Source organism: Pelodiscus sinensis, unplaced genomic scaffold, assembly GCF_049634645.1.
Source record: "Pelodiscus sinensis isolate JC-2024 unplaced genomic scaffold, ASM4963464v1 ctg165, whole genome shotgun sequence".
In the NCBI taxonomy this organism is placed as follows: domain Eukaryota; kingdom Metazoa; phylum Chordata; order Testudines; family Trionychidae; genus Pelodiscus; species Pelodiscus sinensis.
This window is the reverse complement of record NW_027466046.1, coordinates 61,806-79,357: the sequence shown is the minus strand read 5'-3', so window position 1 is coordinate 79,357 and position 17,552 is coordinate 61,806. Positions and strand designations below refer to the sequence as shown.

At 59.9% G+C, this 17,552-nt stretch overlaps 1 protein-coding gene across 1 annotated transcript in view; it reads left to right on the top strand.

The window, feature by feature from the left end:
* Nucleotides 1-1,069, top strand: part of LOC142826412 (uncharacterized) — a 63,332-nt gene extending 62,263 nt beyond the window's left edge. Inside the window, exon 5 of the mRNA XM_075918649.1 lies at nt 682-1,069. Coding sequence (XP_075774764.1) covers nt 682-1,014 — 333 coding nt within the window. The 3' untranslated portion in view covers nt 1,015-1,069. The remainder of the gene's footprint in view (nt 1-681) is intronic.
* Nucleotides 1,070-17,552: the final 16,483 nt, after the last annotated feature.

Below are 17,552 nucleotides of genomic sequence, written 5' to 3'. Positions count from 1 at the left end.
CCATGTGTAGCCACACGGCACGCAGTCCGAACAAACCGGCATTTAAAAATGGCGCCGGCCGGCTTCATGCAAATGAAGCCCGGGAAATTCAAATCCTGGGCTTCATTTGCAACTCCGGATGCCTACATTACCCCGCTAGTTCGAACTAGAGTGGTAGTGTAGACAGACCCTGGGTTAATCCACTTTTGGGAGAGTCAGTGAGAATCTCCCATCCAGCGCTGGGGGACCCCGGTCACAGAGCAGACAGCCCCCCTCTGTGCCACAGTGGGTGCACCAGGCACTGCAGGCGCCCCCCCCCCCCCCGCCCAGGTGACCAAGATCCCGTCTCTGGCAGCAGCTGACTCCCATTCAGGGGAAGGGGCCGGACCTCAGCAGTGCCCGTTGTGGTGTTTGCTGCCTCAGGGGCAGCTCCTCTAACCCTGTCACAAAGGGGGGGCAGCTCCTCCCCAAGGGGCACGTGCCCACCTGGAACTGCCCAGGGGACTCTCCAAGGGACGGTCCCTCATCCCGCTTCAGACGCCTTCTAAGGGCTTGGACGCCCCGCCGTGCCGTGGCAGCGAGTCCCTCGGGCTGACGGGGTTGGGCTGAATCCGGTCTCCTCTCCCCTGCCCCCGAGGGAACGGTAACTGGGGATTCTGACCGAGGCTGCCCGGCCCCCTCACACCGCTCCTCCTTTCCCAGGTTTGCACCGACCCCCTCACGGGCGTGGTGAATAAGGAGCAGTGCACGGAGCTGGTGCAGCGCTACATCGATGTAATGAGCCGTGTCAGAAATCTGGGGTACGACCCGGAATCGTTCCCCACCTTCACCGAGTACATCGTGAACACCTACGGCATTCTGCGGGACCGGCCGGAGCTGGCCGCCGCCACCAGCGCCAACTACAACGACATCAACTTCCTGCGCAGCGTGGTGGTGGACACGGTACCCAACAGGTTCCGGGGGAGTGTCCTCATCCTGCTGGAGTGCCTGGCCCTGCTGGCCAGAGACGACGGCAAGCCCTTGTTCATCTGGTGAGCCGCGCCCGCCTGCCCGTGCACCGCACGGACCCATTAAACGTGCAGCAAAAGGCCACCCGCCCTGGAGAGTCCTTCGTGGGAGAACCAAGGAACATTCGAGAGCCCTCGTCTCCCAGCGGTGCCACGGTCCTGCCTGCTGCGGCCCCCTTGGGGCAATGCCCTGAGTACGCGTGTTCTCCCAGCATGCCTGCCCAGGGCCCACAAACACCCCCCAAGGGCAGATGTAGTCTGGCCTGGCCACTGTCCCAGTTCCCTGCTGTGGCCGCGGTGGCCGGGTCAGCCTGCGGGTCTGGTGCCAAGTGCTGCCCCTAGGAGCTGGGAACTGCTCCCCAGATGCCAGCGTCACAGGGTTTAGGTGGGCGGCTGGCATGGGGTCAGGCCCATTAAGGCAGGGGGTAGCCGGGCAGCTGCCCGGGGTGCCAACCTATGGGGGGCGCCTGGCTCCCAGATTGCGGCTGCAACAGCTCCCAGGGGCCACCTTGCAGTACTCGCCTGGGGTGGGGACCGTGTTAACCCCCGCAGCACAGGCCAGCAGCGCCCTCCCCCCCACGGCCGCGAGGCCCTGCACGGCCAGGCTCGGCCTGTCCCAGGCAGCCCTGGGTTGCGTGCCAGCAGTGGTAGCCGGGCCGGGCACGTGCATCCTGCCACCGCCAGCTCCGCGTGCCCTCCCCTACGTGCCAGGTGGGGGCAGAGCCACGCATGCGCCCTCCCACATGCACCAGCGCGGGGGCAAGGCCACGTATGCACCCTCTCCCAATCCGGGGCGCAATTAAACTGAATGGCTCGGTCCAGCCCTGATGGGGCATGTGCCAGGCTAAAGGGCCTCTTGTCTGAGCCCACCAAGGGACCTTGGTTCAAAGCTACCGGCTGCTGACAGCACAGGTGCCCTGCTGTGGGCACCACAAGCCCAGCTCCTTCCCACTGCAGGCCAGCTATTGTCTCAGTGAGGTGCGGGGACACATGGGGACGGGGAGGAGGCAGGTGAGGGGGGTGCAGGGACACATGGGGACGGGGAGGAGGCAGGTGAGGGGGGTGCAGGGACACATGGGGACGGGGAGGAGGCAGGTGAGGGGACACATGGGGACGGGGAGGAGGCAGGTGAGGGGACACATGGGGCTGGGGAGGAGGCAGGTGAGGGGGGTGCAGGGACACATGGGGACGGGGAGGAGGCAGGTGAGGGGGGTGCAGGGACACATGGGGACGGGGAGGAGGCAGGTGAGGGGGGTGCAGGGACACATGGGGACGGGGAGGAGGCAGGTGAGGGGGGTGCAGGGACACATGGGGCTGGGGAGGAGGCAGGTGAGGGGGGTGCAGGGACATATGGGGACGGGGAGGAGGCAGGTGAGGGGGGTGCAGGGACACATGGGGACGGGGAGGAGGCAGGTGAGGGGGGTGCAGGGACACATGGGGCTGGGGAGGAGGCAGGTGAGGGGACACATGGGGCTGGGGAGGAGGTGCCTGAGTGGGGTTGCAGCAGAGAGAGGGTCTCCCATTGTCAGGTGTCCAGGCCCATGGTTTCGGGCTCTCTACCGAGGACAGCACAGTACCTGCTGTGCATCAGTCTCCCCGCTGTAAAAGGGTCCTGCCTGGGCGTCTCCCGGTCTTGGGCAGACCAGACCTGCGCGGGTCGAGGCCCGGTGGCCATCGTGAGTGGCGGCGGGAGCAGGGCAGTGAGAGCGTTGGGGGCGGCCACAGACGACCCCTCGGGGATGACGTCCGGGGCACTGACACGCCCCTCGCCTCCCCGCTCTCTGGGGCTTCTCACCGCCCGGTCCTGCTGGGCCAGCTCCCTGCTCTCCTGCAGCGCAGGCCCCGAGCGGAGATCCCCGCCCCCCGAGAAGCAGCACAGGCACCGACCCTCCTCAGCTCGGAGGAGAATGCAGTTTGGGGCCCAGCTGCCTGGGATCCCCTGCCCAGCAGAATCGGACCCCGATGAATTCGATAGGGTGAGCCCCCTTTAGCAACGAACGGGGGAACGTGCCCCCTGGTCGCCCCCAGGTAAGTTATTTCCTCTGGCTTGGCAGAAAGCAGAAGTGATTTTATTCAGTCCAGCAGCAGGGCTCATTCGACACTGAAACCTCAGCACGAACTCTTCCCCTCAAACCTCTGCCCGCTGCCCCTCCGAACCAGGGCTGTCTCCCCACCCTGGGGCCGCCGGCTCCTTCCTTCAGGGGCAGCCCAGCCGAAGACCAAAGTCTCCTCCCTCCTGTTCTTTTTAAAGAATTCCCTTATTGCCTGGGGAGTCACCTGGCCGCTCCCCCCGCCACTGCGGAGCCCGACGGACAGAGGGCCGTTTGCATGTGACCGCCCGGACTCTGAGGCCGCCCTAGGGGACTTTCATGCCCATTTAAAACCCCCGAAGGATTCCCCACTCCGCGTGGCTGATCTGACACAGCGACGTGAGACCCCGCGCACCAGGACAGGGGGATCCATGGGGCACGTGTAATAATTTGCTCAAAGCACCTTTGAGTTATGTAAATCCACGGCCATGGGGGGAGGGTCCATCCCAGTGGGATCCGGCTGTTCCTGGTCACAGCCCGACACGGGGCGGTGGGGGTACTTGGGTGCTTCAGTCTTACTCGAGGACTGAGGCAGGTCGAGCATCTCGGCAGCTGCACACTTGACTGAGCAGGCCTCTTTAGGACCCGCTTTGCGACCCCCACGGGGAGGGGGCTAGAGAAAGTTCCCTAAATGCAGCCTTGCCTCCTTTCCTGCGGGCTGGACGGCCGCAGGCAGCAGGATCACGGCCCCAGCGCTCAGAAATGTAAGAAACTTTCCAACTTTGGAAGCTGATGGACAAGCTGATGGAAGCTGATAGTCTCTCTGAGGCTACGTCTACAACGGCGTGTTTTTTTCAGAAGACGATATGCAAATGAGGCAAAGTCTATGCAAATGAAGCAGAAGATATGCAAATGATCCTTTTTGTGGAAGAGGTTTTTGCGCTAAAAAGCCCTCTGTAGATGGGGCCATTTTTCAGGAAAAAATCCGTTTTGCGCGCGAGCCCTTATTCCCCAAAAGATGAGGTTACCAGGCTCTTGCGCAAAAGGGTTTTTCCAACAAACAGCCCCGTCTGCAAAGGGCTTTTTATCACAAAAACCTCTTCTTCAAAAAGGGTCAGAGGAGGATATGCAAATGAGAGCATGAGATATGCAAATGAGCGCTCCATTTGCAGATCGTCTGCCGAGAAAAGCGCGCAGGGCAGACGTGGCCTGAGCTGCCAGCAGGCATCAATGAGCGTCTTATGGCACTCGCCGAAAACCAACTGGATGATGCTGAAATCCAGCAGCTCATCAGAGAGGAGAACGGCATTTCATGCTGGGCAGAACGGTACGAACTGCAAGGCCGAGAGAAGCCCCTGCTAAGATGCCACGTTATTGAATTGTAAAAATCATTGCTGCCCCCATGGGAAGCATCTGCCCCAAAGTCCATACAAAGGGGGGCTGTGTGAGGTGTCACACGAAAGCTTCTGTTCTACTGATTCTGCACACGCTCTTCATGTGTTTGTATAGTGTCTGGGTGTGGAGTTAGAAATATGGACTCTGCGTGGATGCTGGAAAATTCTGTCTGAGACAGTGAATCTCTAGGTGCCAATACACACCCCAGGAATGTGACTGGTACCTGCAAACCAGCCAGGGCTTAATGGCTGCCAGCATGTGAAACAGAGAGAGGTCGCTCGACCATGTGACCTGCTCTGGCCAGGAGGATGCCAGGAGAGGGATATAAGTGTCATGTGGCACCTTCCATCTGGTCTTCAGTTCAGCTCCTGATCCCAGATGCAGCCTTGCAGGGAACCACGAGCCGGAAAGACCCATCCTGACACAGATAGCAGCTATAACATCTCTGCTAAGAGCCTGCATTGAGAACTGGGAGATTCGATGCATGTAATTTATTATCCTTTAACAACCTGACTCTCCTGCTTTTCTTTCTTTTAGTAATAAACCTTTTGACTGTAGATTCTAAAGGACGGGCTCAGCGTGGTCTTGTGGGTAAGATCCAGAGTGTGAACTGACCTGGGAACTGTGGTTGGTCTTTTGGGACCGGGAGAACCCATTCGGGGTGGGTGAGATCGGGTTCTATAACCCCTCACCTGTGTTAGGCCTGGGGCGGATTGGGGCACAGGGAGAGCTGGGGTGTCTGAGGGGTTTTGTTTGTGAGGCTTCTGGCTGGCCAGATTGGCAGCTGGAGCGCTCGGTGGGGCTGGTTTGTGGCCTGTTTGGAAGGTCTCCAGTCTGGGGCTGTAGGGAGCCCTGAGTTTGAGCAACTCTCCCTGAGCGGACGCCCCCAGCAGTGCCCAGACCCGGCCCGGTCCGTCACAGGAAGGCGAGAGAGGACATCCAGCGTAAAACCAGAGAACTCAAGAACAAACAGGGGCCTGAGAAAGCGCAAGAACGCCAGCATTTCATGGACACCCGTAATACACGTGGTCTCTTAGAGCCATTGAGGCTGTCTATGGGCCAGCTTGTCAGGGCAGGACTCCCCTTTGCTCAAAGGGTGGAGCCACACGTTTGAAGGACAATGCAGCCATTCATTTTCACTGGAAAGAGCGTTTTGAAGAGCTTCTCAATCATAATTCCATGGTTGCAGATGAAGTTCCTGAGCAAATCCCCGACGACCTTCTAGAGCTGAGCTCGGAGACCCTACCTATCTGCAAGAAATACACAGTCCTCAAGCAGATGAAGAACAACACGGCAGCAGGTCCAGATGGGATCCCCACTGAAATCTTTAAAGACAGCGGACCAGAGTTAATTGGGCAGCTCAGCCTGCTCACCCTTAAAATCTGGAGAAAGGAGGAGAGACCCAGTGAAACGAGGGATGCCTCGATTCAGGGCCGGCCCACAACATTTTGGCACCTGAGGCGGGGAGCTCAAATGACGCCCCCAAGCCCCTCGCTTGGGCCAAAACTCTGAAAGGTCCCGATTCTGCCTCCTTCCCGTTCTACTCCTCTCACGGCGCCGCTCTGCTACCGACATCTGCACCAGCGGCAGACACAACGTTCTACACTCTGGGGCCTAGTGGCTCCCCCCAGTCTGGCACCTGAGGCGGCCGTCTCAGTTAGCCCCATGGTAAGGCCGGCCGGCCCTGCCTTGATTGTTACCCTCTTTAAGAATGGGGACAAAGCGCACTGCGGAGGCTCCCATGGGATCTCTCTCCTTGCGGTTGCAGGCAGAGTTCCAGCCCGGGTCCGGGCAACCCGTCTTCTGCCTCGTCCGAAGAAGTTCTGCCGGAGTCACAGAGCGGCTTCCGACCATGCCGCAGAGCTGCGGACAGGATCGTCATTGCAGGGCAGCTGCTAGAGAAGTGTCGGGAGCAAAAGCGCCCGTTGTCCATGGCTTGTATTGCTCTAATGAAAGCCTCCGACTCAGCGAATCACCCTGCCCTTTGGACTGTCCTTTCGAAGGCTGGATCTCTTGAGACATACATTAGGGTCCTAAAGCTGCTTCATGACCAGGTGAAAGCGACCACTGTCTGAGCAGCACTGGCTCCCGGAGTGAACCTTGCAAAGAGCACACAGGAGTCATTGCCCCAGCCACGTTCACGGTCTTTATCGCCGCCATTTTCAGACGAGCTGCTGGGAAGCTCCCAGCTGGCGCTGAACTCGTCTGTACGATGGACGGGAAGCAGCCTCGACATCGCAGGCTGAACGCTAAGAGCAGGATTCCCACCCCCTCTGTCGTGGAGCTTCCGGCAGCTGATGACAGGGCAGTTTTTGCCCATTCTGAGAGATCTTCAGGCCACCTGAATGTGTTTGCTGATGCTCACGGGTTCCTCGTCTCACCCTCACCGTCCAGAGTGCTCCACCACCTCTCAACTGAGGTACCGTGCGCCCCAGCCATGGAAGCCAGCGGAGCAGCACTGGAGAAGGTCGGCCGTTTGCTCTGCCTTGGAGGTGCTCTCCAAACCACGCCAGATACTGCTGCAGGAATCCAGCATCGCCGAGCTGGGCCCATGCAGACGTTGCTCCTTTATGGCTCAGGGGTTTTGAAGATCCTGACCCTCAGCTTTGCTACAGTTGAGGTAGCTCATGCCCACCGCCTCCCCCATGTCCACAGAGCCAGTTCCCCCATCGGAGCAGGCAGCCAGGGTGGCCAGGCAGGACTTGCCCTTGGGGAACCCATGTGGACTCTTCCTGATCACGTTCCCCTCCTCCGAGTGCTTCAGGGTGGATTGCGTGAGGGTCCCCTCCCCCAAGCAGGCGTTTCCGGGGACTAAGGTGAGGCTGACGGGTCTGTAGTTCAACAATTGCTCCCCTCCCCCCCAAATTCCCACTGTTCTGTATTTCTCCCACACCCACCCAACGAGCATCCCAGGTCACAGCAGGTTTCTTCCCAGTACGTCCCTCTCCCTCTGCTGCTGTGGCCCCACCTCCCCCAGCCTTGCCCCGCCCCGCAGCGAGGGGTGGGCACACGGTTCTCCCTAGCGCTCTGCCTTCCTGGGCCCAGCCAGCACCACTCTGTCGGACACAGAGCCGGGCTGCTCCGCCGCTAGACACCTTGTGACGGGCACTGGAAAGAAATGGCCAAAGCCGCTGACGCTGGTGTGAGCGTACCGGAGCTCGGCCGGGCGGGCAGCGTCCGTCCCCCTGGGGCTGAAGCTCTGAGCTGGGTCCAGCCCCCTTGGGACACCCCATTCCTTGCCTCAGCCTGGAGGCACCAAGAGATTTTGGCTCCTCCCTCCCCTGGGTTTCAGAGGCAGCCAGGAACCTAAATACCGTGGAGGAGCTGGGCCTTGAAGACCACGATTCACGCGCTCGCCAGGGAGCTACGCGGGTGGTGACGCCGACGGTCTGTTAGCGGCGTGACCGGAGCCCTAGGAGCGGCCCCTGCGCTAGCCGCCGTGCAAACAGGCCAGCGACAGGCCGCGCGGGGTAGGACTACAGCCCGCCGGGTACCGACCAACAGTCGCGGTGCCTCTGGCAGGTCGAGGTGTTCTACCCAGTCTCACGGAAATAGCCCGGAAAGCCCCAACTGGTGACGCATCCCTTCCCCCGAAGGGCCGCCCTCTCCCAGCGCTGGTGGGGGTGAGGCCGGCAAGGTGGCTGCCCTCCCCTGTGCACTCTGCCCGGGGAAGGGAGGTGACCTCCAGACAGCCGTCTGCTGCCTCCCCCATAAGCCATCATCACAGGCAGCATGGTGCCAGGCCAGGGCTAGGGCTGGAGCGGGCATGGGGCTGGGGAGGAAGGGAAGGGGGCGCAGAGAGCAGGCACCAGATGTAGGGGCCACAGGATGAGGTAGGGGAAGGGAGAGGAGGGGGAGGCAGGACAGCCATGGTGCGGAGGGTCCCCAGACTCCATTCTGGGTCTCTGGTTTCCCCTTTGACTAAGCCGGGGTCTCTTCACCGTGGAGCAAGTGAAGAGCTCGAGCCCTTGGGTGTGGCCAGAGAGAGAATCATACAATCACAGACCCACGGAAACCACGGGAGGGCAGAGACCTCAGGAGTCGAGTCCACACCCTGCCCTAGGCAGGACCAATCCCGACTCAATCAACCCGGCCAGGGCTTTGTCAAGCCGAGACTTAAACACCTCTAGGGATGGAGACTCCACCCCTCCCTAGGGAACCCAGCCCAGTGCTTCCCCAGCCGCCTAGGGAAATAGTTTTTCCTAATATCCAACCTAGACCTCCCCCACTACAACTTGAGCCCATTGCTCCTTGTTCTGCCACCTGTCACTGCTGAGAACAGCCTCTCGCCAGCCTCTTTGGAACCTCCCTTCAGGGAGCTGAAGGCTGCTCTCAAATCCCCCCTCACTCTTCGCTTCTGCAGACTAAACAGACCCAAATCCCTCAGCCTCTCCTCATAGGTCATGTGCTCCAGACCCCTAATCATTTTGGTTGCCTCCGCTGGACCCTCTCCAATGCGTCCACATCCTTTGTGTAGTGGGGGGCCCAGAACTGGACACAATACTCCAGATGTGGCCTCACCAAAGAGGAATAAAGGGGAATAATGACATCTCTGGGTCTGCTGGCAATGCTGCTCCTCATGCACCCCAATATGCCATTAGCCTTCTCGGCTACAAGGGCCCCTGTTGACTCATATCCAGCTTCTCATCCACTGTAACCCCCAGGTCCTTTTCTGCAGAATCTCTACTTAGCCAGTCGGTCCCCAGCTTGTAACTATGCTTGGGATTCTTCCCTCCCAAGTGCAGGACTCTGCACTTGTCCTTGTTGAACCTCATCAGATTTCTTTTGGCTCAATCCTCTAATCTGTCCAGGTCACTCTGGACCCTTCCCTGCCCTCCAGCGTATCTGCCACTCCTCCTAGCTTAGTGTCATCCACAAACTTGCTGAGGGTGCAACCCATCCCCTCATCCAGATCATTAATAAAGATATTGAACAAAACTGGTCCTAGAACCGAACCTTGGGGCACTCTGCTAGAAACCGACCGCCATCCTGACATCGAGCCATTGATCACTACCCGCTGGGCCCGGCCTTCTAGCCTCTTCCTATCCATCTTACCGTCCATTTATCCAATCCACAATCCCTTAACTTGCTGGCAATATTGTGGGAGACTGTATCAAAAGCCTTGCTAAAGTCAAGGTATATAACATCCACTGACTTCCCCATGTCCACCGAGCCAGTTACCTCATCATAGAAGCTAATCAGAGTGGTCAGGCACGACTTGCCCTTGGTGAATCCATGCTGACTATTCCTAATCACTTTCCTCTCTTCCAAGTGCCTCAAAATGGATTCCTTGAGGATCCCTCCATGATTTTTCCAGGAACCGAGGTAAGACTGACCGGCCTATAGTTCCCTGGATCGTCCTTCTTCCCTTTTTTGAAGATGGGCACTACATTTGCCTTTTTCCAGTCATCTGGGATTTCTCCCGATCTCCACGAGTTTTCAAAGCTAATGGCCAAAGGCTCCACAATGACATTTGCCAACTCCCTCAGTGGCAGTTTTTTCGATCGCAGTAACCCTCATTTTATGAAGAATAACGCCTTTTTTCAAAAGTGATCTTTTGAAAAAAGATGCTATTGAATGCAAACTATGCATTTTCGAAAGAAAGCGTCTAGATCTCCTGCTTTTCTGAAAAATCTGCTTGTAGTCTAGACGCTCTCCTTCGAAAGAGGCTTGCAGTCTAGATGTAGCCTCCCACACTGCATTGCCTAGTGCATTAAGGGTCTGTTTTGGGACCCGTACTGTTCAATATCTTCATCAATGATGTAGATATTGGGATAGAGAGTACGCTTATTAAGTTTGCAGATGATACCAAACTGGGTGGGGTTGCAACTTCTTTGGAGGATAGGGACATAATTCAAAATGACCTTAGCAAGTTAGAGAAATGGTCAGAGGTAAACAGGATGAGGTTTAATAAAGAGAAATGCAAAGTGCTCCACTTAGGAAGGAACAATCAGTTCCATACATACAAGATGGGAAGCGACTGTCTAGGAAGGAGCATGGCGGAAAGGGATCTAGGGGTCATAGTGGACCACAAGTTGAATATGAGTCAACAGTGTGATGCTGTTGCAAAAAAAGCAAATATGATTCTAGGTTGTATCAACAGGTGTGTTGTAAGCAAAACTCGTGAAGTCATTCTGCCGCTCTACTCTGCACTAGTTAGGCCTCAGCTGGAGTACTGTGTCCAGTTCTGGGCGCCACATTTCAAGAAAGATGTGGAGAAATTGGAAAGGGTACAGAGAAGAGCGACAAGAATGATTAAAGGTTTAGAGAACATGACCTATGAAGCCAGGCTTCATGAACTGGGCTTGTTTAGTTTGGAAAAAAGAAGATTAAGGGGGGCCATGATAGCGGTTTTCAAATATCTAAAAGGGTGTCACAAGGAGGAAGGCGAAAATTTGTTCCTCTTGGTTTCTGAGGACAGGACAAGGAGTAATGGGCTTAAAGTGCAGCAGGGGAGGTTTAGATTGGACATTAGGAAAAAATTCCTAACTGTCAGGGTGGTCAAACATTGGAATAAATTGCCAAGGGAGGTGGTGGAATCTCCCTCTCTGGAGACATTTAAGAACAGGTTAGATAGACATCTGTCAGGGATGGTGTAGACAGAGCTTGGTCCTGCCTTGAGGGCGGGGGGCTGGACTCGATGACCTCTCGAGGTCCCTTCCAGTCCTATTATTCTATGATTCTATGATTCTATGAAAAGCCGCCGCCCGGCCGGTCTCTGGCAGCCCCTCCGGGCGCCGTGACGCTCTGCTCCCGACCTCCCCAGAGCAGCCCCTCCAGGCGCTGTGACGCTCTGCTCCCGACCTCCCCAGAGCAGCCCCTCCGGGCGCCGTGACGCTCTGCTCCCGACCTCCCCAGAGCAGCCCCTCCGGGCGCCGTGACGCTCTGCTCCCGACCTCCCCAGAGCAGCCCCTCCGGGCGCCATGACGCTCTGCTCCCGACCTCCCCAGAGCAGCCCCTCCGGGCACTGTGACGCTCTGCTCCCGACCTCCCCAGAGCAGCCCCGGCCTGGTGCTCCCCAGGCCCCGCTACCAGTCCCGCGGCGTGGCCGGAGGGGAAGCTGCGTCGCACGGAGAACACGAGCCGCGCTGGCACCTGGCGACCCACTGGACGCTGGAGTCCAGGGCTCGGGTTCTCCGCGAGGGCCCCGCCGGGGCAGCTGGGATGGGCCCCTCAGCCCTTGCTCCAGCACCAGCACCAGGCGAAGAGCGTCCTGCGGGGTGAGGCCGGAAGGGCCGATGGGGAGACGCCACGTCACCCGTTGCCATGTGGCCTGGGCTTTGTGGCATCGACCTCGGGATGCGAGCGCCTAGTCGTGGAAACGATTAACAGTTCGGCCTGGGCTCAGCGACCCGTCCAACCACTACGGGTCCCCCCCGTGCTGCTTTTCAGCCGGCTCCGTGGGCACCGGAGCCACGAGCTGCTACCCCCCCCCCCGGCCCGTGACAGAGGCAGCAGCACAGCGGGGGGGGGGCAGGAGCTGGTGCACGTGGGACGTGGCTTGCAAGCTGGCTAGCTGCACGTCTCGGCTCCTGCGGCGCCACCATCCCCCTGCGCTGCGGCCTGTGAACCGGGGCCTCTGGCCGCCGGCCTGCCCCAGGGACGATGGACCGGTCGTGTAGCCCCTGAGCGCTGGCCCGGGGACCGGTTCTCCCACTGGCCGTCCTGACGCCCCATGTCAGCCCCAGCCGGCCCGGCCCCAGGTTCTCCCTTCGCTGCAGCAGGGGCGGGCGCCGGGGACAGGGGGAATGTGAGCAGGACAGACATGGGGTGGGGGGCAGGGAGCAGGGTATGTGGGGGAGGGGGCATGGGGGAAATGTGAGCAGGACAGACGTGGGGTGAGGGGGGGCAGGGGTAGGGTATGTGGGGGAGGGGGCATGGGGTGAATGTGAGCAGGACAGATGTGGAGTGAGGGGGGCAGGGGTAGGGTACGTGGGGGAGGGGGCATGGGGTGAATGTGAGCAGGACAGACGTGGGGTGAGGGGGGGCAGGGGTAGGGTATGTGGGGGAGGGGGCATGGGGTGAATGTGAGCAGGACAGGTGTGGGGTGGGGGGAGGGGTAGGGTACGTGGGGGAGGGGGCATGGGGTGAATGTGAGCAGGACAGACGTGGGGTGGGGGGCAGGGGGAGGGTACGTGGGGGAGGGGGCATGGGGTGAATGTGAGCAGGACAGACGTGGGGTGGGGGGAGGGGTAGGGTACGTGGGGGAGGGGGCATGGGGTGAATGTGAGCAGGACAGACGTGGGGTGAGGGGGGGCAGGGGTAGGGTATGTGGGGGAGGGGGCATGGGGTGAATGTGAGCAGGACAGGTGTGGGGTGGGGGGAGGGGTAGGGTATGTGGGGGAGGGGGCATGGGGTGAATGTGAGCAGGACAGACGTGGGGTGGGGGGAGGGGGAGGGTATGTGGGGGAGGGGGCATGGGGTGAATGTGAGCAGGACAGACGTGGGTGAGGGGGGGCAGGGGGCACGGTTGGTGCTGGGGGGCAGCAGGCGTCCATGCTGGGGCGGGGGTGGTGCTGCGGGAAGGGGTAGTGAGCTGTGTGACAGCAAGTTGGGGTCCCCCCCGACCCTGCCCCCCCGGAGCAGCGAGAACAGGCTCCGCCCGCCGGTAGAACGGGGGTTACTGCCTCCCCAGGTACAGCCCAGCACAGACGGGACGTGGCTACAGAGGCAGGGCCAGGAGCCTCAGCCCCCTCGGGGTGGGTCCCTGGGCCCCTCGATTCCAGCCCCCCCTTAGTCTGTCCCCTTCATGGTTCCAGCCCACGACTGCCCCTCCCCCCACACTCCCTTCCTTTGTTCCCTCCCTTCCCTTAGCCGGTAGGGCCGGTTCGGTCACTGTCCTGGGGCCCTCCAAGCGCCCCCCTGTGACGGCGCATCGGGGTCCCCCGTCTCCTGCACCCCCGGAGTGGCCCGGACAGACTCCCCCAGCCAGTAGAACAGGGGAGTTTATTGCTTCTCCAGGGTACAGCCCAGCACAGATGGAATCTGGTTCCAGGGCAGGCCTAGGATGCCTCAGCCCCCTTGAGATGGGGGAGCCTGGGCCCCTAAATCCCAGCCCCCTCCCCAGCTCCTTCTCCCCTGCTTCCCAGACAGAAACTAACTAACTCTCTTAGGGTCTGTCTACACTACCCCCCTAGTTCGAACTAGCGGGGTAATGTATGCATACCGAACTTGCTAATGAAGCCCGGGATTTGAATTTCCCGGGCTTCATTAGCATAAGCGGGGAGCCGCCATTTTTAAAAGCCGGCTTGTTCGAACCCCGAGCCGCGCGGCTACACGCAGCACAGACTAGATAGTTCGAACTATGTAGCCATTCTGATCTATCTGTACACCTCATTCCACGAGACGTTCAGATAGTTCGGAATAACTACATAGTTCGAACTATCTAGCCCGTGCTGCGTGTAGCCGCGCGGCTCGGGGTTCGAACAAGCCGGCTTTTAAAAATGGCGGAGCCGGCTTTATGCTAATGAAGCCCGGGAAATTCAAATCCCGGGCTTCATTAGCAAGTTCGGTATGCATACATTACCCCGCTAGTTCGAACTAGGGGGGTAGTGTAGACAGACCCTTCCAGCCCTGCCCCCCAGCCAGGGCAGCTTCCACCCTCCTTTGCTTCTCTCCCTGGGGGGTGGCTGGTCAGACAGGTTTGGAGCCCCCTTTGCATAGTGACTCCCCCCCCCCCCGCCCCCCCGCTGGGCCGTGCTACAGACAGCAGAGGTCACCCACAGCCCACTGCCCAGCACAGCAGCCAGCAATGTCCCCCCCTACGTCACACCCCCGCTGGGCCATGCTACAGACAGAGGCCTGTAGGGGTCACCCCAGCCCAGCACAGCGACCAGCAAGGTCCCCCCCCACGTCACACCCCCGCTGGGCCATGCTACAGACAGAGGCCAGTAGGGGTCACCCCAGCCCAGCACAGCGACCAGCAAGGTCCCCCCCTAGGTCACACCCCCGCTGGGCCATGCTACAGACAGAGGCCAGTAGGGGTCACCCCAGCCCAGCACAGCGACCAGCAAGGTCCCCCCCCACGTCACACCCCCGCTGGGCCATGCTACAGACAGAGGCCAGTAGGGGTCACCCACAGCCCAGCACAGCAGCCAGCAAGGTCCCCCCCCACGTCACACCCCCGCTGGGCCATGCTACAGACAGAGGCCAGTAGGGGTCACCCCAGCCCAAGCACAGCGACCAGCAAGGTACTGACACTAGTGCTCAGCGTTGATAGAGGGGATGGGGGTGGCCCAGGGAGACTACAAGTCCCAGGCTGCACTGCTCTGGCGTGGCCAGGCCTGGGCGCACTGCATGCTGGGATCTGTAGTTTCATGGGGGCTGCATTCTCTGGGGTAGCTGGGGAGCCTGCTCTGCTCCTGACACTGTCCCGTTGCTTTCGCAGACGGTGGAGACGTTCTCCTTCATCACCCAGCTGGCCGGCTGCTCGGACCACGTGGCTGTGGGGCTGCGGCTGCTGGTGACGCCTGCGCCTCAGTGACGGCCCCACATGCGGCCCCTGCGTCAGGGAGGGAAGGCGGATGCAGAGTCCTCGTTTCGCCTTCTCTGCCCCGACTTAGACAGGCTGCCAGGCTCCCGGCGGGGTGGGCTGGCCAGAGGAACGGGCCTGGGGCCGGTGCAGCAATACAGTCGCCCCAGGGGCTCTGCTGGGCCCGTGGAGGTGAGGCTGCACTGGCCAGGGGTCCCAACCAGAGCCCCAGGAGGGGGCAGCTCTGGCACTGGGCTCCCAGGCTGGCAGGGCCCAGGGAAGGAAACACGCTGTGCCTCTCCAGCCAGTGAGTCTGGGGCATGGAGCTGCCTCAGTTTCCCCAGGGTTAACTGGGGGTGGGTGGGTGGGTGATATAGCGGGGACTGTGTTCACTCTGGTTGCTTTGTTGTGTTGTATGTGATTCTGCTGTCCTGTGCTGCTCTCTAATAACACTGTGGGTGCGTGCCTCAGTTTCCCTGGCCACTGCAACACTCTCTGGGCGAGGAGGGGGAGGCCAGGCACGACTCACTGGGGAGGAACATGCAGCCTCTAGGTCCTGAGGGCCAGGTGAGGGCAGAAACACCTTTGGCCCAGGAAGGGAAGCAAGGGGAGAGGAGGGGCTGACTGCAGGCTGGGGACTAGGGCCTGGGGGTCAGTCTCCGTGGGCTTGGGATGGGAGAGGGGGCTTGGAGCAGAAGGGGGAACAGGGCCCAGGGCCCCCATCCCCACCCCCGCCCCTGAGCTGGGCTGGCGGCTCCTGGCTCCTGTCCCAACAAGCGTGTCCCTGGGACCCAGTAACCCTTCCCTTCTACCTGCCGCCTGAGAGTCCCCTCAGGCTGTGCTGCGGGGCGGGGGGGGGTCTACTGTTGTAATCCAACGTTCGCTCTGGTGTTTCACCGTTTGTCTTGTGGGGTTCTATGTGATCCGCCCGGCCTATGCGGCTCTGCAGTGTCGCTGGGTGTGTGTGTGTGTGCCTCAGTTTCCCCAGGCCCTGCAGCACTAGCTGCATGGGGGGAGGGGGGCTGGGTGTGAAGTGGGCAGCCTCTCACCTCCTGGGGCCCTGGTGACAGCAGATCTCACCTTGGGCCTGGGAGGACAGTGGAGGAGGTGGGGCTGCCTGGGGCTGCCTGGGGCGGTGAGCAGTGGCTGTGGGGGGAGGCAGTCTCGGCTGGGCTGGGGGAGGGAGGATATTTTAGACCAAGGAAGACACCCCCCCCCTCCCCCCCCCCCGCAGAGGACTAAGGCTCTGCCCTGCTCCTGTGTCGCATCGCTCCTGCGCCGCGCTGGGTCTCTGAGCACTGATAACCCGTCTACGCTACTGGCAGGCGGAGAGCCCCCTCTGGCTGCGGAGGGGTGTGCAGGGCCCGCTGGATCCCCCCCCCTCGGTGCCAGAGTGTCACGTTACTGAATTTGAGGGGAGCACCCAGGTCACTGCTGCACCCATAGGTGGGGGTGTTGGCCCCAGAAATGGTATAAAAGGGGCCATGTGGGGTGTTGAATAGGAGCTCACAGTCTGCTGATCCTGTGTACGCTGGTCATGTGATTGTATAATGTCTGTGTGTGGAGTTAGGAATCTGTAATCTGTGTGGATACTGGATATTTCCCTGCATGTGGTTGAGCATTGGGCAGAGCCCGGCTTATGGACATGCTAATCAGCGAGGCCCTGTGGGACAATGGCACTCGATGGGCCAAGGACACACCTAAAGCATGAGGGTGACTCATACCTGAGGGCTGCCAGCAGGGACACAGGGATAGGCCATGGGCCAGGTGACCTGCTGCAGCCAAGAAGAGGCCAGGAAGGAGGGATAAATAGGCCATGTGGCCGACTCCATCTTGTTCTCAGCTCAACACTTCATCCCAGAGGCAGCACTGCAGGGATTGAAGAGCCTGGAAGACCTGTGGACCCATCCTGTTCCTAGGATGCGCAACAAGAACTTTTAAACCAGCAGCTGCAACATCTCTGCTAGAGCCTGCACCGAGAACTGGGAGATTCGGTGCATGTAACGTACTGTACTTTCACAAGGAGGAAGGCGAAAATTTGTTCCTCTTGGTTTCTGAGGACAGGACAAGGAGTAATGGGCTTAAAGTGCAGCAAGGGAGGTTTAGATTGGACATTAGGAAAAAATTCCTAACTGTCAGGGTGGTCAAATATTGGAATAAATTGCCAAGGGAGGTGGTGGAATCTCCCTCTCTGGAGATATTTACGAACAGGTTAGATAGACATCTGTCAGGGATGGTGTAGACGGAGCTTGGTCCTGCCTTGAGGGCGGGGGGCTGGACTCGATGACCTCTCGAGGTCCCTTCCAGTCCTATTATTCTATGATTCTATGAACCTCACTCTCAGGCTTTTCTTTCTTGTGGTAATAAACCTTTAGTTGTTAGATTCTAAAGGATTGGCCCAGCGTGATTTGTGGGTAAGGTCCAGAGGGTAAATTGACCAGGGATCTGTGGCTGGTTTCTTGGAACCGGAGAGAACTTGTTCGGGGTAGGTGGGATTGGGTGCTAGGACCCCCCACCAGTGTATGAGGCCCGGGGCCATCTGGGGCACGGATATTGCTGGGGTGTCGGAGGGGTTTTGCTCGGGAGGCTTCAGGCAGGCAGCTGAAGCGCTCTGTGGGACTGGTGTGTGGCCTGTTTGGAGGGGTCACCAGTCTGGGGGCTGTAAGGAGT